General features: G+C 40.6%; 1 protein-coding gene and 1 long non-coding RNA gene across 2 annotated transcripts; both read right to left on the reverse strand.

Moving 5' to 3' along the window:
- LOC110432980 lies at positions 13,321 to 14,579 on the reverse strand. The gene is made up of 2 exons (XR_002450321.1): positions 13,918 to 14,579; positions 13,321 to 13,797 (listed from the first exon to the last, which is right to left on the reverse strand). It is a non-coding gene; the product is annotated as an uncharacterized LOC110432980 (long non-coding RNA).
- Positions 18,573 to 20,498, reverse strand: LOC8070623 (zinc-finger homeodomain protein 9). Its single transcript, XM_002462333.2, has one exon. It carries the CDS (start codon positions 20,240 to 20,242, stop codon positions 19,097 to 19,099), a length of 1,146 nt encoding a protein of 381 aa, XP_002462378.2. The 5' UTR covers positions 20,243 to 20,498; the 3' UTR covers positions 18,573 to 19,096.

Below are 23,446 nucleotides of genomic sequence, written 5' to 3' on the forward strand. Positions count from 1 at the left end.
AATTCTGGCTAATATTAAAAAAATAGGTAAAACTCTGCTTCACGTCATGTCTAGGACCTCGTTTGGCACGGCTCCATACGTAGAGCTTTTTAAAATATATTCTCACAAAACCCATACAAGACTCGTTAGGACAAGGTGAGACTATTATTTTCAGTTCCACCTTCCACGTATTCTTTGGTGAGTATGATTTGAGATATGTTTTGTCAGAAGTCATTTGATTTTATACTAATTGACACAAAATGACTCTAAACAGCTCCAAGAACCAATGAAAAAGTGGTGCCGAATGGTATCTAGATCTTAGATTAGCGGAGCTGAAGCGAATCGAAGCTACGTCAAACGGCGCCTAAGAGAGGTTTTGCCTTTTGACCTGTGAAGGAACAGAGTCACATTCACATGTGGCGACCGGGTCGGGGCCGCGGGCAGTGGCGGATCTAGCACTAGGGCCAATAGGGCCATGGCCCTAGTCTTAGTCTTTAATCACAGTGAACAAATTACTATTTCTCTTATAACTAAGCACAATTAGCATTGATGTCTATATAATAGCCTTAGTCTTTGACTAATTCTGGATCCGCCCCTGGTCGCGGGGCATGCCCAGGTTTTGTGAAACATGCAATGCTTGCAGCGATCTAGCTCATCTTGAATGGTCGGCTCTGTGACTATTACGAATGGGCTTTATGAGCTGCAGAGCATGACAGCTCGCGCACATGAATACGCTCCAGTTAGTTAACAACAGTCGCCACTACTGTTTGCATGTACAGGGTGAAGAATATCCATAAGAAATGTGATCGGACTTGTGCTGGCAAGCCGCTAGATCCATATGATCTCCATCGTTGATCTGAGGTTGTGTACCGTCGGATCGCAAGAGATTAATCAAGATTCCTGTAAAAAGTAGTGTGATCCGTAACAGTTTCCGGTGAAGTTGCTATGAAAAAAAAATAAAGTAATCACTTGTTAAGAAAACTTCCTACTTTTGATTACTATAATTAAAGGCTATCTTATTATTACTAATTAAATGATCTAAATCTTTGTAAATCATCATGAGACACGCTAAAAAATAAATCTTAAAATTTCTCACAATAATTAGAAACATTTAACTTTTAATTTGGATGCATTGTTACTTTTAGTGGCTGTCAGTCTGTCACCACCTAGATAGCTTGGAGGAAGTTAGGATCCTTGAGCACTCCAATTACTCTTGTTGGTGATTGTTTGGTAGCTCGATCTAATCGAGTCATTATGAGGGGTTTTATGATCACTCTATGACCGTAAGAGATCGAGAGGGACAACTCTAGTGGAATCATAGAGGCTAACTGGAGTGCAAACCCTACATCAGTTCTAAACCTGTATCTCATGCGTTTGTCATAACATCAAGTATAATTGTTGCTTGTTTGGGCTACTGATTGTAAGGTGCTTGCGTCATTTAGCTCACGAGTTACCTCAAGAGCTAACTTGACCAAAGATAATAGCTTGACATAATATAATATACTATTTACAAAACACGATTTCAGCGGACTATGTTTCATTGAAAAATAAAATTTGCTAAAATACAGGTGGCACATGGCATGCTTTTGCCACATTTTGACATGGCTACAATCCAGACACAGATTTTGTTTCTTCTAGCATAAGCAAACTTTCGCTTGGACATAAACTAAACAACTTTATTATCTCTATTTTAGAATAGTCCCAATTTTAACATGGCCAAATTTTGGCAGGGCCTTTTTTTTTGTCACCAACGAAACAGCCCAAGGCACGATTGGAACGCAGCAGGCAAAGACAAAAAAAAAACAGAACATAAGGGCCCATAACAGATCCCAGTTTGGCTCTTTGCTTTCTGTACTGGAGGCCCAGTAAGTAATTAACGACACATGGACGTAGGGAATCAAACCCAGAAATGACGGAATAAGGCCCAATATAAAATGAAAGCGTCCACTTTAAGTGGCTTTTTTTTTTGCAAACCAACTGCTAAACGAATAACTACGTCTTTTTTCCTTAAAAGAACTCACTCTTTTATAGTGTGATTAGTTCAAAAAACTACATTTTTTCTGTAAAAAAAACTACGTAATTTTTTTGCAAATCTACTGCTAATGAATAACTACGTTTATTAATCATCATATATGATAATTTTGCAATATACCAAAGACACATTTATTTTTGTGCTGTCTGTGCACAAAGGTAGGAAATCCAATTGGCAAGCCCGTAATATTTGTAGGTTTCCTTGTTCCCTGGAATGAAATGAAGTCCCTATTTTAATCTAAAAAAAATATCCCGCATTATTCAGGCTAAAAGACAATACAGTAATGTACCTTTAGCTAAATCCAACAAGTAGCATTCCAGACGGCCAGGTAATTGAACACCATACAAATTGGCTGTCAGCCAGATCCTTTGATGCGGCGAGTGATATCTCTCCAACTCCAATTGCTGCCACGCCAAACTTGCTAATACTAGTAGAGCACAAAAAGAAAAACGTGTCAGGCCATAATGATCCGCACAGTCCACCAGCATCTTTTTTGCGATCCCCTGCACTTGATGCCACGGTATATAATCATGGCTTCCAAACAGAACCAAGCGATAGATAGTGCATGATGCCAAGAGTAATAGCATGTCAATTGTGAAAGGGACTGCTTTTATTTAGCACTGATGATGCGTAAGAAAATGTAAGTGTGTTTTCTTGCAAAAGAAATGTAATTATTATCAGTAGCAATTAGGGAGTTCAGACTATTTGCTTATAGTTATGTCTCACTCATGACCCCACACAGAATTATGCAGAATCCAATAATCCCCCTATTTGACCAATTGGAAGTGACATGTTGAAGCAAACAAGTGCCAACCTGCCCTACTATTTGATCAGATTTGATGCCATTTAGCTCCATGTAAAAAGAATAAACAAAAATTAGAGACCTTTTTTACATGTGTGTGTTACTCTCATATATCAGTAATCATTTGGTCAAAAAAAATATGTCAGTAATCATCCATCTCCTTAGAATTATTACCATTTTACCAATCAACTAGCGTCAACAATTTGAGTATCTGCAAATAAAAGTAATTACTAATTAGTAGTAACATCATAAAAAACAAAATTAACATTTATATTTATTATGAGCCATGCATAGGATTTGGTACTACTAATCAATCTTGGTTCTAGTACTGTTTCTGATGAGTTTGTTTTCCATGGAATCGGATGTTAGCACAGCTAATTATCACCTTTAGGAAAGATAGAAAATGATAGAAAAGGTTAGCCACTTTCGGCTAACTTTGATGGAGTTTTCAGAGATAAGATTAAGATCCCCATCTGATCTCCCCATACCATCCACCCTAGGCCTCATATAATACATTCTTTTTTCAATTATTGGATACAAGGCCTCGTTTGTGTGGACCCAGAGCACCAAGTGTTACTGTCGCAGTGAACACAAAATCTAGCTACAATTCAGCACCTTGCTTGCAACCTCGAATACTCATCCGGAATCACAAATAATTGACATACAGACTAATAAGTAAACCACTTCCAGTCAAAAAACATGACGTTTAGGATAAGATTTTGTTAAGCCTTAAAAACTATAAACATCAATAAATATTACATCATTTAGAAAAGCCTGCAAGTTATGCGTGTCGATTAGTATTCATAATACATATGAAATCTCTTGAAGGATTTTATTAAGAAAATATATACTCTAGAAAATATTTCTGACTGAAGGGGGTAACTTTTTTCTTTTACTGGATTAGATTATTAAGTAGCTACAATAACAGTAGCAATTTACTCGGGAAAAAATATATAAGCAAAGCTGTCAAGTGGGCAAGGTGACCTGAGGCTCACAATTATGCCCCCATCTCCGTATTATCCACAGGGAATCTTTGTGGAGGACATCGAAGCCCCAATACAACAACACAGATATGATATGAGTGCCACCCATGCACACATAGATGCAGTCAATTGCACACGGCAGAGGCATCCCACCAATGATGGTTTTTGCTTTGCTCCACTGATTCATTCCACTCAAGCTCATCCCTTCTCCTCCTCCCTCAGTGAAAGAGAGACAGTAGTAAGGGTGGGCATGGACAGCAGTGCATCTTGGAAGGGTGTTTTTGCACACATGATTATTAGCTAGTAGCTGCCCAGGGAAGAAGCAGAGGCAGCAGCATCATTCTCTTTCCCTCCCCACTCCCAACTTTCACCAGACCCCTACTCTACTCTCTGGTACTCCATTTGCAATAGGAATTCATTATTGTTGCAATGGCAGATGCACTCAATAAATGGAATCATGCTGATTTTGTGCCATTGCCAGCCAGATGCTACCACAGATGCATCCCCCACCACAATTGCATCAAATGGGGAGGAGGCCGCTAGCTGATGGTGCATGTGGTTACAGCAGGGGGCATTTACCAGCTGGAATTAGTCGATGCATGCATGTAGTACAATTGTTAGGAGTGTTATTTGTAGTTTCACATGCAAGGCATTGGCACCCCTCTTCATGTGATAGCATTGGTTTGTGCATGCCCCACTTTATTTGCTCTCACATTAATTTGTTACTGTGGTGTGTCTAGTGTGTATGTGTAATTCAGTCTCTCTTTTTTTTTCTAAATAAGAGATTTTTTTATCTAAGTCTAGTAGTGAAATTCCTAATATCCTAAAAAAGGCCATCCAGTATCTTTCAGCTGTGATGGGAGCTTAACAAGTCAAGACTACTGACTCAACAATAAAGAGGTAACAGGCAATTTGTTTGACAAACCAATGCAGCAGCCAAGACAAGCATAACAGGATAAACCTCTTTGGGACCATCCAGTGTCATGACTTTGGGAAAAGAATTAGGACAATCACCGCATTGAGAGCGGCATTTCGACGCAGTGTGTGCTTTGATATTTATCAGAAAAGGAAAGCAAAGTTAGGTTTATCTCCATTGGCTAAGGTCCAAGTGTTTGGGCGTTAACATCAGTCCAAAATTTTGATTACCAGTGTTGTTGTGTGTGAAACATGAGTTGAATTATTGGGTGCGCTATTTTGACTAGTAATCAATCACAATGTGAACCAACTAGTAGTTATCAGCAGGGACAGGCACCATGTGTCGTCGCCAAAAATATGGTACTATTTAATCTGTGTTTTTCCCCCCTCTTGGGGGTGAATGGGTGATGGAATGGAACATTGCTGTGAACTGTCATTGCAGGAGCGGTCCAGTAACTTTGCTAGCTCCCTGGAATCCTAGGACTATAGGTAACCTGATGTGTCGGATAGGGTACAGAAAGAGGTGGAGAAAAATGTTAGGTCTTAATCGATCAAGATCGTATCTGATAATCCGGATAGATTAATGTGGCCAATTTTACCACTATCGATCGAGTGCTCTAGAAAAGTTTTCCGTGTTCATGTTTTCTTGTACATCTTGATTTCCTTCCAAACGGAGGAGTTAATAGTTTGGTTCAACTTTTTTTTATCTGCTTTCTTCATGGGTGTTTTCTCTGTTGCATTTTTTTAATTTTGATTCTAGGTTCTTTAATCTTTTATGCACTTTAGTGACTAGGCCTCATAGATTCGTACTTGCACGTCACCTTATTTCTGTAACGTAAAATATAATTTTAAATTGTCTTCTATAAAATTTTTCACATGGTCTACCACCGTTCAATGGCAGAGAGAAGGGGTGGGGGCCGGCAGCACCCTCCAACATTCCAAAGACTCCCGCTCGCATTACACCGCCAATTAATTATCTAGTTAATATTACAATTAGCTAGTTAATTATGTTATTTGTGCTTTGATTTTTTTCCTCTCTCTGCATTAGTCTCTAGTATCATCTTATACAATTGAGAATTAGACCTTTTTGTTATTTTCTCCATCTCTTTTGTACTTTTTATCATTGTGCACCAAACATAGTTTGTCCCCCACAATACATCCACTAATTAGCTAGTTAATTATAATTAGTGCTTTGCTTGTTTGCTCACTCCGAAATGATCTCTTATGATATCTATATTATTTAGGATTAATCTTCATGTTATATTTCTTATCTACTTTGTTCTTGTTTTTAATGCTATTTTTTTGGGGTCTAGTTATTTTTGTTCCCATTTTGGCTATAATAGTGTTTTTATCTTTCTTCTGTATTGTAACACAAATAATATTTATTCAGTTGTTATTTATTCTCTCCATCCCAAAAGAATATCATCATAGGTTTAGACTAAGTCAAACTTTCTTAAGTTTGACTATGTTTATAGTAAATATTATCAACATTTGTATATCCAAAAGAGGTCATATAATATGAAAATATATTTCATTATCTATCTAATGATACTTATTATGTATCATAAGTATTATATTTTTTATATAATTTGGTCTAAGTTGAGATGGATTGACTCCTCTTAAAGCGAGAAGAATATTATTTTTGGGAAGGAATGAGTATGCTCTTATCGTGTATATATTTCATCGTATCCCTATGATATTGTCAATTGTTCTATTGTTATTGTTAATGACTCTTTAGTTTTGCTAAACATTGTTATTTAACTTAGCCATGAAACATTTTTAGCATCGCTAATACCAAGGAAAATATTGATTCCTTACTCTCGATGGCTATAATCCATGACTCTCCATCATGCTCTTCACTTAATGATTGTAGTAATTTTTTTAATTAGAATAGTGGTTGTAGTAATTGATCTCATGGACCATCGAATAGTTATTGAATTGATGATTGTTGAATGTTTAACCAAATGAAAGTTGGTCATAGACGTGAGTATGTTGATTTGTTATTTGGTTTAGTACTTTAATGAATGCTGGGTTATGGATTTGGAGACATGTTCTTCGAGAACCCTCTACATATATTTGAGTATTTGTGCTCATAAATTTTCCTTAGTTATGCGTCTACGTGCATAATCAATAAAATCTTTCTTGGTTTCTATAAATCTGCCAAATAAAAAAGCATATGCTACATTACGTGTTATAACTTTGTACATCTCTTAGAAGAGGCACCGCTAGCTATTTAAAACCTTGCCTAAAAAAAGAATACACGTTCAAAAAAAAGGAATAGTACCGTTACATATTTTCATTAGCAAGAAACATAGCCAAATTTAAGTTAAAAATAACTTGAACATAGATAGGCCGTTCACGCTACTAACCACTTCTTACCAACTAACAGGCCAGACTATGTGCAAATATGAGATACCAATTTATATATTCTATGTGCTAGAGATAATTACGAAGGGAATGGGAGGAGTAGCTAGCATCGTCAACATTTGCGTGCCAATGTGGCAAATCGACCATGTGTGTGTTGGGCAAAACGATCTTGGCAAGGCAGCTCACCTTTCTGAAAAGTCGATCCCTGTTGTTCTACTGTGGATGAGAAAAACGTCTTCTGTGAGAAGCATGCATGCAGCACTTTAAAATTTTGATACGGCTCACACGTTGGTAGGAGTAGCTAGCAAGGGTCTAGCTACGCCTGCAGCATGCTAGTATATGCTAGTGAGTTTTTTTCGAAAGATCATATGCTAGTGAGTTAGGGTAAGAGCACATTGATTGGTGCTAATGGCCAATCATCTTAGCCAGAGCCAAAGGCATGCAAGGCTCCGTCACCATCACACTAGCTTGGTCAGGATTAGATTAGATGCGCTTTTAGGGTTTGACACCCATTTGTGGTTTTGGCATGCATACGAAATTAAAGGCGGCATGGAGAGTACTCGTCCTATATTATTGGTCCCATGCATGCAGCATATCATGCATGAGATGATCGAGACTCAAACCATGGGGATGGTCCTCGAGTCCTTGGTGGTCCAATGATTAGCTAAACCCACACGAAAATGTACTAAACTGAAAATGCAAGGTAGGAGCGCCGTAGGCTCACACGCATTAGCATTAGGGAGTGGTGGTCCAGGACCAGCCGATTATTATTCAATTTGTAAACCACCAAAGAGCGTCCCGTCAAGCTAACATTGAAGCTCTGCTCAGCTGCATGTGTTTTCAAAGATTGAGTACTGTGTTTTGCCACACGCACTCCTTCATTCAACCTGTGGGGATGTTAAATTTGTTTTGAGGCCATTTTTTTAGTATATGCAGTGTGCCACATGTCTCCTGGTTGCTGGAAAGTTTGTATGTGGTTAGCAAACTTTAATACTGGTATTGTTCGTTGTAAGAGAATTATATAGTCCTTGTTTACTTCATCCTAAAAACCAAAAACTTTTCAAGATTCTTTACCATATCGAATCTTGCGGCACATGCATATGGCATTAAATCTAGATAAAAATAAAAACTAATTGCACAGTTTGTCTGTAAATCGCGAGACGAATCTTTTAAGCCTAGTTTCTCTATGATTGGATAATGTTTGTCAAATAAAAACGAAAATGCTATAGTGTCAGAATCCAAAAAAAATTTGGATCTAAAAAAAGGCCATAGTATGTAGTTTCGTAGAAAAAATCGTTTATTAGAACTGAATATGTTCTTTTCTATACTACTAGAAGAAGTAAATCATTGATAAAAAATTCAGAACCAATAAAAAACCAGTTTTGCCACAAGTCGTGTATTGCTTTCTTTGGGTCCTAGGGTTTTAAAAGGTTGATGAACATAAAGTTGGTGGCTTGGTGCTTCCACAGCAACCAAGCATTTGGCGCTGTTCAAAGCACACTACTAAGCGCCTTTATTAGCAGTGTCTCTAAGGCCTTCTTTAGATTTAAAAAGTTTTTAGATTTTGACATTGTAATATTTTTGTTTTTATTTAACAAATATTATTTAATTATGGAGTAACTAGGCTTAAAAGATTCGTCTCGCGATTTAAGATAAACTATACAATTAGGCCTTGTTTAGATCCAAAAACTTTTTGGATTTTGACACTGTAGCACTTTCGTTTTTATTTGACAAACATTATCCAATCATGGAGCAACTAGGCTTACAAGATTCGTCTCGTGATTTACAAGTAAACTGTGCAATCAGTTATCTTTTTTATCTATATTTAATGTTTCATACATGTGCCGCAAGATTCGATGTGATGGTGAATCTCGTAAAGTTTTGGGTTTTTGGGTGTATCTAAACAAGGCCTTAATTTTTATTTTTATCTATATTTAATGCTCCATACATATGCCGCAAGATTTGATATCACAGAAAATTTCGAAAAGTTTTTAGTTTTTGGGTAAAAAAAAAACCTAAGTCAAAATGGCGTCTGATTTGCACGAGAGATCCGGAGCAGAGCAGCGAGCGGCGCTCGGTCTCAACAAATCTCATCACACCGCGCGCGTTGACCATATCACCATATTGGGAAAAGGCGGGCCCCAATAGCAACACCTCCCTTCAGGTCCGATCCGGACCCACCTGCAAGTGTACTAGTAGTAGCTACACTCACCACCCAAAACAAAAGGTTAGCAGGCAGATCAAGGCGTAGGCGTAGGCTTGGTGTAGGCCACGTCACGTACTATGGCAGTTGCAGCAGAGATGAGCCATAGCAAGCGAGCCTGAGCTGGGGGAAGCGTACTCGAGCTCGTCCACCTCGCGCAATCAGCAGCCTTCAGCCAAGGCCTTGTTTAGTTCAAAAGATTTGTCTCGTTAATTCCGACCAAACTATACAATTAGGTTTTATTTAGTTCATTCTGAAAACTAAAAAGTTTTCAAGATTCCTCGTCACATCGAATCTTGTGGCACATGTATAAAACATTAAATATAGACGAAAACAAAAACTAATTACACAGTTTAGCTGTAAATCACGAGACGAATCTTTTAATTCTAGTTAGTCTATGATTAAATAATATTTGTCACAAATAAACGAAAGTGCTACAGTACCGAAAATTTTTTACTTTTCGGAACTAAACAAGTCCCAAGCCAAATACTCTAACCGTTCATGGAGTACGTATATCAATCAATGAACTCCAACAAACTCCATTGAAAGCCACTTTCATGGCGTGCCGGTGGTAATAGCGGTTCGTTCGTCCCAACGGCTGGCACAAGGTCAATCCCAGGGTACGTACGTACGTACGTTCTCATCGTGCTCGTCCACGGCATTTTTATTTCCCTTTATTTTTGAAAAATACTCTACCATGACCATGCCAGAGGTCCAGTTCGTATATTCGAAATTTTGAATTACTCGGCCTTATTTAAATTCAGGGCTTGTTTAGTTCACTCCAAAACATAAAAGTTTCAAGATTTCCCGTTGCGGCACATGTGTATAACATTAAACATAGGTAAAAATAACTAATTGTATAAGTAAAAGATGAATCTTTTAAATATAATTAGTCTATAGTTGCTAAATAAAAACGAAATTGCTACGATGCCCAAAAATTTTCATCTCCACAACTAAACAAGACCATGGTGTAAAGTTTTAGTGTCAACGTGTGTTATAGGTGTTCGCATAGTAATAATAAAACAAATTATAAAATTCATAGACACCGCTAAGCCTAATTAATCTGTCATTAGCATATAAATATATGTTTACTATAGATTTACTGTAGCGTTATATTATCAAATCATGGATTTAAAAAACTTATCTCGTAAAATAATTATAATATATAATTAATTATTTTTTTGTCTATATTTAATGGACTATGCATGTGTCCAAACCTCGGTCAGTGGGAGATGGAATAACCCCAGTCTGCTCCAAAGTACACGAGCATGTGGCGCGAAGCTGTGCACATTTGCGACGGCACAGTTGACGTGAATGCGAACCAAACCAAGGGTGAAACTGTAGCAGGGCCACGTCGTCAAAAGGGTGCTGCGGAAAAGTGGTCTTGTCACCACTCGAGAAGACGAATCTCATCGACCTTTTTCGAGCTCGATCACGCGCTGATGCTGAAGCGCCGCCCGGCCGGCGGATTAATCGCTCGCAAAAGTCTAGTCCAACAAGCCAACAAGGTGGAGCGAGGAAGGGATGCCTCCACGGCTCCACTCCATCATCATCATCATCATCATCCATGCAGGTCTCGAAGCAACACCAGCTGCGTCCCCCGGATTTGCCCGATCGAGTACAGTACAGGTCTCTTGCTTAAGCAGGCTGCTAATTGCCCTCTCCGCATAATTGTTTTGACTTTTGAGTACGCATGAATGTTCCCCATGACTTTTGTCTTTTGAGTACGCATGAATGTTCCCCATGACGAAAACCATAATCAAAAGATTCATCCCACAAATTACCCTCTAAACTATGTTTTTAATTTCGTAAATAATTTATATTTAGTACTCTATACATATATCCAAACTTCGATGTAATGAGAGCTAAAGTTTACTGATACAAATGAAATTAGGCCTTACGTGTGAGTTTTTACATAGATTTGGATAGGGGAACGGGTTCTGATCCAACCTTTCATTATGACATCCACAGCTCCCCATCTATCTACATTAGGTAATTATGAAATTCATAGGAGGGCTGTGTACATCCTCGGATGTAGCGGCCGGATTTTATATCTATTATCTAAAAAAATAAAATTCATAGGCAGCCATGGTACGATATTTTTCTCTTACATCAAATTAATGAACAATATTTTTTTCGTCAAGCTTTTCAGTGAAATGATCATAGCAATGTTGACTTAGCAAATAGTTGTATAAACTAGATAATGAAGATAGCATATAACAGGATCTTCTTAGTTAGAAATATATGAAAAATGGCTAAGTTCATTGGAAACAGGAAGATTCATATTTTTGGTCCGCCCTTAAGAAGGCAAAAGATCGCTTCCTTGATCTCTCCATTTTTAACATTCACAATGATAATCAAACCAGTTTTCGAGGGGACAAGTGGTTGGGAAACTTCACTCTCAGGCTCCCTTTGGAACACATGAAAGCAAATCGTAGAAATAGGAAAACGTAGGAATATCACAGGAATGTAGTTGCAAAACAGAGAATCGGTAAACACTAGGAATTTTGAAGCAGTGATAGTTTGGATACGACATATGTAGGATTTCTACCAAGAGGTTTGAGTGGATGTTAAATTTCCTATAGTTTTCCTCCAAAGCAGCAGCCAAATAAAAATTTCTTGCACTATTCCTATACTCCATTCCTATGAACCAAAGACACGAATAATAGAAATTCCTATAGGATTTTCAATCCTACATTTTTCCTCTATTTTTCCTATGAACCAAAGGAGGCCTAAAAGAGCAATACTCGTCTTTATACAATATTACAAGGAAAACACATTATCAGTAGCTAATGTTTTTATTTCTGCACCTCTTAACATTTCGATTAGTTAATTTTCCATGCCTTTAAATAAGTTTATCATAGTCAAAATTACCTCTTAAAATCAAGATATTTATTTGGTTCTTGACAAAAGGGGTCATTTTAACCAAAGACAACTTTAAAAAATGAAAAGAAGATGATACATGTTGTTTTTTTACAATAAGGAAAGTATCCAACACATTGCTCTTTGATTGTCATGTAGCTATATTAGTTCGGAGAGTTTGCCAAGTGGCTTTTAATCTCAAACTACCAAGAGATGTAACCAACTTATCTAGGTTGTGGGGTGTACAAACAAACCAACACTTGCACTCTCCGATTTGTATGACACAAGTGCAATCTCATGGTTTATATGGCTATTTAGAAATGATGGGATTTTTAATAAAACTGATTATACTCTTATTTGCATGTTGTTTTTAGGGCAACTTATTGGTTGTGCTTCTGGAACACCATACAAAAGAAGATTATCAAAACTTTTTTGAAGTAGGCATATCGCATGATAGAGAGTATGGTTATGGAAATATTCACCAAGCATGGATGGTCATCATTGAAAAGGCTTGTCGTTTAATCAATAATCCTTTTGCTTGGTTTCGCTTTGGTTGTGTGTAAAATTCTAACAGAGACCGAAATAAAATTTGTTGTTCTAAAAAAAGTCCATTTGTTTGATTAATATGAACTGAGGCCTTGTTCAGTTCGCAAAAACTTGTGAAAAAGGCACTGTAGCACTTTCGTTTTTATTTGACAAACATTGTTCAATTATAGAGTAACGAGGCTCAAAAGATTCATCTCGCGGTTTACAGATGAACTGTGTAAATAGTTTTTGTTTTCATGTATATTTAATGCTCCATGCATGTGCCGCAAGATTCGATGTGACGGAGAATCTTGAAAAATTTTGCGAACTAAACAAGGCCTGAAGTAAATTAAAAGTTGATCATGAGTCTATGTCTAGGAAATCTTTTCCCTTTTAGTCCGTACCAAACATCGCTCTACTAAAAATGATCACCTAAATTTTAGCTCGACTAAACACGGTCTCATCTAATGATCTAAACTTTAGTTTTAGATCATCTAAACATGGCCTAGTTAGGATTTACTTCCTTCACCTTTCAACTACTACCCTCCCTTAATCAGATAAGAGCAGCCAACAAGCCAATAAACACATGGAATTCAAATAGTTTTAACTTTAACTAAAAATTATATATATAAAAAGAATACTAATACTTATAAGATAAAATAAGAACCATTAGATTAACGTCTCCACTGCCACTGAACATAGGGGAACAGTCGGGTAGTAAAACGAAAAAGAACAAGTTTGACCCTTGCTGTAGTAAAACCAAAATTAAAATTGACGCTCTTGGAAGCCGCGCCCCCACATTAAAGAACCATTTGCAGTGGGTTACTTGGAAGGCACTACAACTACCATCTCTGTCATCACTGCGGCCCTGGCCTACTGTAGCTAGGGTGCACTGTGGACATCACACGCACATGACACACTACTCCAGCCAAAACAAAAGTCATTTAAACAAACCGAAACCGTGACAGCTCACTGCTCACTGTCACTGACGAGCAAGAGTCCAACAAAGCTGATAACAGATCGCGCAGGCCAAATTTAATCGGATCAGACAGAAGAACCGTTGAGCCGCAGTAGCTGCAGCTCCATTAATTATCACTAAGCTGCTGCTGCAGTGACGACGTCACAGCACCTGGACGGACAGCAAGAGATTAGATTAGTTTTGCTCCAAATTGGAGGCTCAGGGCATGTACGACGGGTCTTTTCCATCCGTCTCTTAGCTGCTGTTTTTATGAAAAAAACCTTATTCTACCTTGGAGACGGAGGCCGCGTCCTCTCGTGAAGCGACGGGAAAAGCCCGTGCTCCGAGGCGCAGAAGCCGGCTCTAGAAGCGTTGTACGGCTTTGTCTCTCCGACTCGACGATACTCGGATCCCATGCGCACGCTTCGCGCGGGAGGGAGTTGAGTTATCACACCAAATTCCTTTCGTTTCGAGCATCCCTGCGATACCGATGTCAAGCGAGGATGAATCGAAGAGGATAAGGAAAAATATGAGCTGGGGAGGCATCAGGCGGGGAAGCCAGGCGCGGGCAGCTTCTGCATCTTCGCCGGTCGAGCTCTGCCCCAGCCACCGCGAGATGTGAGGACGCCAGACGGGCTCTGCCCCAGCCGCCGCGAGCTGCACAGGTGAAGCGCGAGGTGTGCCGGTGGGCGATCTCTGCTATGAGCTGCGAGCTGCGCGTGGCGGCATGTGCGAGTTCCATCCTGGCCGCAAGCTATGCGCAAGCCAGCCCACCCTTCTCTGTTATGCAGTTAGAAGAAATCTAGCATGGCTTTAAAGTTTTTCTTTTCTTTAAGAGATGGCTAGTGAAGATCAGCGCAGAATACTATTGTGCTAAACACCGAATCTCATCGCTATTACGTTAGTAGTTTCTGTTGCAAAGTTTCTTTACTAATATAACTACCCTGATTCTATTTCTGAAATTTCTAAATATTTCTTTGTGTTCTATATGTGCATGTATATAATTCTGATGAACTTCTTTGATCATCTTGTGTATTTATCTATCGAACAGTAGCAAAATAGTATACATAATAAAATTCACAATTGATCTTCGCTATATGCAAAGCATTAAACTGTTTATAGACGACCCACTGTCTCTGGGTTGTACGAACTGTCCCTTTAACTGTCTCTATGGCAGATTCTTGTCTCTTAGAGACGACCCTCCGTCTGTGGGTTGTACATGCCCTCAGTTGAGCTTGAGCTTGCTTGGTTAGGTAACCTTAACCCATGCTTGATTGGGCCTAGAGTGTTCCAATCGGGAAAGAAAGAATCTGACAGTCTTTTTTGTACAAAAATATGTGAGGTTATCATGGTCCAGGCTGATTAGAATAATACGTAGTACAGTAGTTTATTGCTAATAAGCTACTAGGATGGATGGATAATGATAAAAAGGTGCATGAGAGCGAGGAAAGCGTGTGGGCATCGATTCCATTGACGTTTCTGCGCTTGATTGATGCAGTCAGTGCAGTGCCTAGCATGTTATAGTATTTTACTCCTCACTATGGAGATAAAATATTCCATTCGGTTCTTTTATTATTCAGGTAGACATTATTTGGGGAGAGGAAAGGAAAGATGATTGTGAGAGTGGAAATAAAGGGGACTTGTTAAACCATCGTTTTCGTCGTTCCATTATCCTTTGGAGGGCAAAAGTGGTTTACTGGTGATTGAAATAGTCACTAATGTTAGGAGTTCTAGCCTTTTTGGATGCTGTGAAATGAAAACCTAAAAAGAGGGCACGCTTTTTACTTTTCTGCAATGACGAGGAATTACTCCCTCACACGGCCTTTTTTGAGTTAATAGTGTTCCAAATTAACAAGTCACCGTGATAACAAGTTTACTATCAGTAATATTCCCTCCATTCCTTTTCGTACGGCATACTAAATCCATCCACAGGACGATGCAATTATAGAATTTGTGCAATTTAAACTAACTTAAGGGCATGTTTGGATCCACTACACTAAAAATTAGCTAGCTAGTAATAGTTAATAGCTGCTAATTTTTAGCAATGGTTATTTAGATCCACCTGCTAAGAGGTGGTTGGACAGTAAATTGAATTTGTATATAAACTATTAGCACCTATTAGCAACTCTAAAGTTGTTAATAGAACTAGTTAGCAGCCCTCCAACTAAGGCCCTTCCCACCTAAATTTTTTTCGTTCATCCCATCGAATCTTTGGACACATGCATGGAACATTAAATGTACATAAAAAATAAAATAATTACACAGTTTAATTGAAAAACGTGAGACAAATCTTTTAAGCCTAGTTACTCCATGATTAGCCTTAAGTGCTACAGTAACTCACATGTGCTAATGATAGATTAATTATGCTTAATAAATTTGTCTTGTAGTTTCCTGATAAGCTATGTAATTTGTTTTTTATTAGTTTATAAAAACCCCTCCCGACATTCTTCCGGCACATCCGATGTGACACCCAAAAAATTTTCATCTCCAATCTAAACAGGGCCTAATAATTAGTAGGTTTATTAGCAAATCTGTTTCAATCCACTAGTTCCAATTTCCAATGCTAATTCGTAGTAATACAGGATCAAATAGGCCTTAATTTTTACTACAAGTTTATAGTGAACATTTTATAATTAATTTAATGTTTTTCATTTTGTACAATAAATGTTACTAGTTCTCTATATAACTTTGATCAAACTTTAAATCATTTCACTCATCGAAAGGTAAGAATTGTACTCTTTTGGGCATAAGGAGTATCAGGCTAAACTAATACGAACAATTTTAGCGTAAAACTGGGCGTATATTTTCCTTATTAATCAAACAACTGCACATATTTGTGTGAGAAGGAACAGGATTTAGCATGTGAGAGAAAGGGACAGTCATTTTTCTTCTGGAATCTGGTGTGCTCCATCGATGCGCTGGTTGTGAATATTTTACTAGGTACAGGTAATCCTGAGAATAAAAAAATTAGCAAGGACAAAGTAACATGTTCCAATCCACTAAACAAATGCAGATCCAGCTTCCATGTGCAATCCCCATGCCCCATGCCAGCAGCAAATCTGTATTATTATAATCCCAGGTGTAGCATGATTAGATTATATTACCAGGGAAGGCTCCTTCTAATAGTAGGAACATCCTCGACCTAATCATTAGATTAACAATATATAGTTCATTTGGGGAACTTAACCAAAGGTAGATCAGGATAGGGAAATGGGGAATCTCAGCTGGCAACGCATCAGGAGTGCATGCAGCAACAAGCAAGGCAGGGGTGATTGTTTTGTTAGGGTTTTTTTGGCCAACTCATGAACCCCAACAACCCAGCAAGCAGATCTTTGAAGCCCATCACGAGCACAGGATAAAGCATGATGATGAGGAGCATCCATATGATGAGTTCCCCTTAAAGAGGCACCAGCATCACCGATCACATTAACAAAGTCTTCATGTTCTCTCAAAATAAAAAAAAATATAAAAAAAAAGTTTCTTCATTCTCGATGATGGAATGTTCAGTATCCAGCAGTGTGAGGTGCATGCATGCAGCCTTTCAAAATGTCCGCTCGGAATATAGAAGCTCAACATTTTTTTTTGGGTCCATAAAAAGATATATATGATAATTAATATGAACAAGAGTATGAGAAATGCTTATTGAAACAATAGGCCACCTCTCTCCACAACACACACATTGACATATCTATATAGGCTATAGATGGTAAGTCTTTCTAAGATTCATATAGAAACGTCCTGTTTGGTGAAACATTAGCTCTTGTTTCTCTATCGCAATGAGCTATTTTTATCTCTTCCAGTCAAAACAAACTATTCTTCTATTTCGTGTATAGTGCACTAGGTAGTTATTAAGAGCTGACCAGAGTTTCATTATGCACTGTTTCTTGATAAGCACATTAACGGTACAACAGAAGGGAGAAAACAATGGCTCATTTTATGTGCAAACCATAATAATGATGTGAATTATGAGGTAGCACTGCGGAGTGCAGAGACGCCCCCATCAGCAGATATACCCGGTATATATATGTTATAATTGACGATTCTGTAGAAAGAACCAAAAAGAGGTGTGGCACCACAACACACAATGTGGTGGATATCATGCTCATGCGTTCGAGAGGAAATCATGTGTTTTGTTTAAGCAGCAGCGCAGGTGCATCCATCGATTGCGTTCTTTGGGAATTGAGCAGGAAAGATCGCCAAAGCAGCTGGCTCGCTGGGGGGGAAAAAAACTCCACATCTTTTTCACCCGGCCCTGTGACTACTGTGCCTGTGCGGCTGCGCCAGCGCTGTCAGGGGCGCCATGCCATGCCATGCCTAGGCTAATGCCATCACGAGCGCAGGCTAGCTCAGTGCATGATTTGGCTTGTCACGGCCGGCCGGGCAGGCCAGGCCGAGCGGCCTTTTCAGCGTCAATGGCGGCAGCTTTTGGAGCCCCCGCCCCAGCGCGACAAAAAGCATCGCCTCCCCTCCTCATATTCCATCCCATCACGCACAGTGCCGGCGGTACGAGGCCCAACAGGGCAGCGCCATTTACTTGCCCTTTTTAGCGCTAAAAACATTCTTAGGACAAAGCGTCGCTGCCTAATTGCCTACTAGGAGTAGTCCCTCCTGCCCCAGCTCAGGACCTTCTTATGTAGTAGCCGTCAGATTTTCAGTCTCTAACCGTACTGCCCTGTTTTTTTGGCGGTAGAGTTGTGTTGCGAAGCAAGCACTTTCCATGGCGTCAATAATGCCTACTGTAGTAGAGCACAAAACATTGCAGGTGTGAGTACTTGTGAGAGAGCTTAATCCTAGGTTAGCTTAGATTCAGTCTACGACCACGTACGTTAGTTAACAGAATCTTAGTACCAAACCATGCATGCAAGTGCAAGTATTATAAAAGAATAACCGATGCCCCTGCTAATCATGGGCTTGGTCATTATCCTACTCGTAATAGCAATCACAAGTACAAAGCCAAGTCAAATTAATTTATGGGCGGAAGTGCGGATCAGTGCTGAGAGGAGCAAGGGCTTTCGGAGGCTGCTTCCGTTTCGCGCAACATGCCAGTGCCACAGCACAACAGCATGGGATCCTAGGAGTCTAGAAGCAAGAACCCTTTGCCTTGCTCTTGCTCCCCTGAGCACGGCTCTTGAGTGAGATCGATGAGCTCAATCAAAGAGAGGACAAGAACAACAACCAAGAACGGCTGGCTACTACTAGTAGTACCTCTTTTTGGTTGGGATGGGATGAGATAATCTAATCCTAAAATCAGCATCAACATCATCATCGGATCCCAAGAGGCATACACGGTACTACAGTAGGAGGAAGCTTGGATTTCTAGGCATGGCGCATGGCGGCATGCTTTCTTGGGGTTAATTTCTTAGCAGATGGAAAGTCTAAAGAAAAAAAAAATGAAAACGAGTGATCAGATCACTGAAATTAAGCTACATGTTTCTCTCTCCATTCTCCATTCCCTCTCTTCTCTAGTAGTTTAAGCGGACTGCGGCGATGAAGCTCCGTTGGCGGCGTTGTCCGTGTGGTCGGCGGTGACGACGGTGGGCGCCGAGGAGGCGGCGCCGTTGATGTTGAAGCCTGTGGCGCTGGTCGGGGAAGAGGTGAGGACGGGAGGCGGAGGGGTGATCCTGGACGGGTTGAATGACGACGGTGCAGCAGCGCCGCCTGGGGTTTGGAGCGGCGCGCAGGCGCCTGCGGAGGCGGAGGCTGAGGCGCTGCGGCGGGCGCTGTGGCCGCCCAGGAAGTTGTGCTTGTTGTTGTGCATCCAGACCTTGAAGACGCCCTTGCCGACGCCGATGTCGCGGCACCACTCGTCGACGATGGCCTCGTCGCGCTTCTGCAGCCGCCACCCGAGCCGCTCCGACAGCTCCTGCATCCGCTGCTTCTGCTCGGCGGTGAACTTGGTGCGGAACCGCTTCCGGGGCATCGGCATCGCGCCGACCCCGCCGGGGCCCGGCGGCGCGCTGGACGGCGTCAGCTGCTGGGGTGCTGGGGCCTGCAGCCTCTGCGCCGCGGACGCGGCCGCTGCCACCGCGGCCCCGGGCGCGCCGCCGGAGCCAAGCGAGAGCAGCATGTGCGGCGCCGTCGCGAAGTAGGGCGGGGGCTGCTGCGCCACCGGCGCCGGCACGTGGTGGTGCGACGGCGCGTGCGGGGGAGGGGGCGGGGACACCGACCGCTCCTCGTCGTACTCCGAGCCCTCCGAGTCGGAATCGGAGTCGTCGGCGTCGACGACGCCCGGGTGGTGTCGGTCCTCGGGCGTCTCCTCCCCGCCGCGGTGCGGATGGCCGTGCATCAGCACGCTCGCCGGCGGCGGGAGCGCCAGCGGCGCGGGCGCATGCGGCGGCGGGGGTGAGCCCTCCAGCGTCCGGCGGTGGAAGTTGCGGTGGCACCCGCACGCGGCGCACTTGAGCGACGTCGGGTCGGCGGGGTTGGCCCCGGGGGAGGGCATGAACTCGCCGCACCCGTCCACGGCGTGGCCGCCCAGGCTGGCGGCGTGGTTCTTGAGGCACTCCCGGTACAGCGGCTCCCCGGCCGGCGCCACGGCCGCCGGCTTTACTGCCTTCTTGAGGGCGGCGCCGTTGGGGAACATGACGGGCTTGTACTTGACGTCCATAGCTTCCATGCGGCGCCCGCGCGCCCCCCACTGGGGTGGGCTTGACCGACCGGTGGGGAGAGGTCCGACGCCGACGGGGAGAGAGGGAGATTACCTCTAGCTCCTAACCCTGGGCTTTAGCATGGGATGGGACGAGGGGTCAAGGGAGGTGAGAGGAAAACAACAGGTAAGGAGGTGAACGAGAGGGGCAAGGGCGAGGAGATAAGAATAAAAAGGGCAGAGCCGCAGGGGCAGCAAGGAAGGCTAGTCACTAGCAGTGAGAGAGAGAGACTGTGAGCGCTGCACAAGGAGAGGAAGGGGACGACGTGCTCATTTAATTTTAATTAGCGATCCAGGAACAAAAAAAAATACACAATTTTTTTGAACGATGCTCTATCGTATAGAGAGAGATAGATGAGTGACGACATGGGCTGGAATCCGTTGGAATTTTGCTGGGTAGACCACTGGATTGGGGATCAATGGTACCGGCGCATTTAAAGAAAAATGGTTTTTTTTTCTTCTGGTGACACTGTCTTCTTTTCTTTTCCTTTTGGGGGAGGTTGGATTTGGACCATGGTTGTGTCAAGTATAGCCGTAACGACGTCATGGTATGGCATATGTAAGCCGTTGTTATACAGTTGGCACCAACTATAGGAAATTGAATACCATACCATCTCGCAACTACAAGAATTAAATGAAAATGCTGGTATTATCTTAAAGATAGATGCTGCTGACAATATATTACAACTTTGGATTGTCCAGACAGCTTCGCCTTCTTACAGACCGCTGGGGTCAAGAGTCAGCGCAAGTGTGATCATCATAGAGGGAAACCACGGCCCATGTCTGTTTCTGTTTGACTTTGACCATACAAAATATTCATCATATGTAACGCCTCACAATCTTCTTTGCATTTCCACTAGAACACCTGTATTTAGGTTTTTTGTATATACAAACAATCAAATGGAGCATGATTTTTTTAAAAAATGTTTAGTCCCCTTTGTCAAGCTCTGCCAATTTATGGCGTGATTATCTTTTGGAATCTACAATTTCACATTATAGCATATGCAAGTAGTTGCTAAATGCTAAGACTGTCTCCAACCATTTACCCAATATACAAGATCTATTTAAAGTTTAGATAGCGTTACAGTAAAAGGTTCTGTATCTATTTTTGGTCTTCTTCAACAACAAAACCCAAAAGAAAATCCTTCCTGCAAATGGGTCTCGAAGAGATAAGATACTTTTATTTGGGTTGTACCTCTTTTGATACCCAAAATGAGTCTGGCCATATATATAGGAGGTTGTTGGAGACAATCTAAGTAGTTGCTAAATCCCACTCCCGTTGTTTCAAATTATAGTTTACTCTAACTTTGTGCTAAATCAAATTTCTTTAGATTTGACTAGATTTATAGAAGATACATCAACATCAAGATCACTAAATATTTTCCATGCAAAAATGTTTTATTAGAGCATTTATTTGAATTTATAGATATTAATATATTTTCCTAAAAGCTTGATGAAAATTAGAGATGTTTCACTCCTAATGCAAAGCTAATGTAAAATGTAATTTGGAACAAGGGGAGTAATTGTCACCAACTAGAGCATCTCAATAGTCAATACCATAACTTGATTACAAGGATTAAATGGAATAAACTATTTCTTGGAGATGGATATTGGTAACATATACTACGTTTGAACCATAGTTGATAATTGTTTCCATATATGTGTGGCTAAGAATCAGAGTTTCGGTTATCACCGAACAACCGTGAACCATGGTTGTTTGTATTTGTTTGACTGCTGATTCAAGTAGTAGTCATTTTCATGGGCTATGTATGAATTTATGGACCATTACTACGTCGTTGTCACCAACTTTTACAAATCTTACCCCAGGCCTTCCTGACCCTATAAAAAACTCTGAAATCTTCCTCAAGTATCAGAGTATATTACTTTAAATATATTTTAAGGGGACTACGGCGGGCAAGATGTTAGCTCGAGATTTCGTTTCTTATGTGAGGTGTTTTGCATGCAGCGTGTCTTTGGGATTTACAAGAGCGAAAGACAAGCGAAGCTGGAGAGGTATATGGATAGATAGCTGCGAGGTGTTTTTTTTTTGGGGGGGGCTGATAACAGTGGGGGGAGCCAGGATTTTTGTGGAGCCTGGACGAAATGCAATGTAATACTACTGATCTATTTGGTATAGCTTTCACTCTTTCTAAGATGGCTCTGGCCACTCATATGGAGTAGCTTTTTTAGTGAAGTTAAGATATTTTGAAAAAATATTTAACAAAAATAACTCCTGTGGCAATTTTTTTAATAAGTTGTATTAGGATTGCGAGGAAGGAAAAGTTATTGTAACAAGCCATTTTATAAATGCCCAATTAGCAAGGCTCCTTGCAAGGAGCCATAAGAAACTGAAATTGAATGAAGTCTTGCTAAATAAAATCTAACACATAATAGAACATTGTACATAAAGGCAAAATTAGAGAGCCAAAATAATTTTCAGCTAATCCATTTTTGCCTAACGTCTACCACTAATTAACGCCTACAAAGCTCTACAAAGTTTGTACTACGTTTTGTTGAGTGGCTCTGCAAAGGTCCTCCTACCGATTAGCAAAGCAATATGATTGATGTCTGGCCTAAAGAATTCATCGGTGTGAGATCCTTCCATGATCTGTCTTCCTGACGTATGATCTCCATGCTACAAATATTTTCTAACTAAGCCAGCTAATATTGATTTATTGTGAGAGAAAAAATTGTACCTATAGCTGATAAGCTAGACTGATAAGCTCAAGCGTAGAGAGAGGTGGCCAGCCCTAATTACGATCATCCTTCCATATGTGGCACCTCATTTTCAAAATAGTTGATGCACTTATAATATTCATGTTTTGACTGGCATATTTCTTTAAATATTCACCTTTTTTAAAAGAAAAATATAGGCTCTCTGTCGCGTAATTAAGAAGAATAGAAATTCATACAAATATGTAATGAGCAATACCTAGACATTGACACTTAGTGACTAACAAATGAGCACGCCATACGTCATCGTTGCCGAGATTTAAGTGAAATGAAAAGTGTATCATTAGATTAGTTATCAAAAGAAATTTACGTGTATCATAATATGCACATTAAGGACCTATTGTTGCTCCAGAGGAGTAATTGAGGTGGAACGTGTCAAAGAGGCCCTAATATGAAATCCAACATTTAAAATAAAGTCAAGATTGCTGAGTATTATGAATG

This window comes from Sorghum bicolor, chromosome 2, assembly GCF_000003195.3.
Source record: "Sorghum bicolor cultivar BTx623 chromosome 2, Sorghum_bicolor_NCBIv3, whole genome shotgun sequence".
NCBI classification, from domain to species: domain Eukaryota; kingdom Viridiplantae; phylum Streptophyta; class Magnoliopsida; order Poales; family Poaceae; genus Sorghum; species Sorghum bicolor.

Excerpts from the sequence above, each read along its gene's own strand:
- LOC8070623 (XM_002462333.2), bottom strand. The coding sequence starts at position 20,242 with ATGGAAGCTATGGACGTCAAGTACAAGCCCGTCATGTTCCCCAACGGC.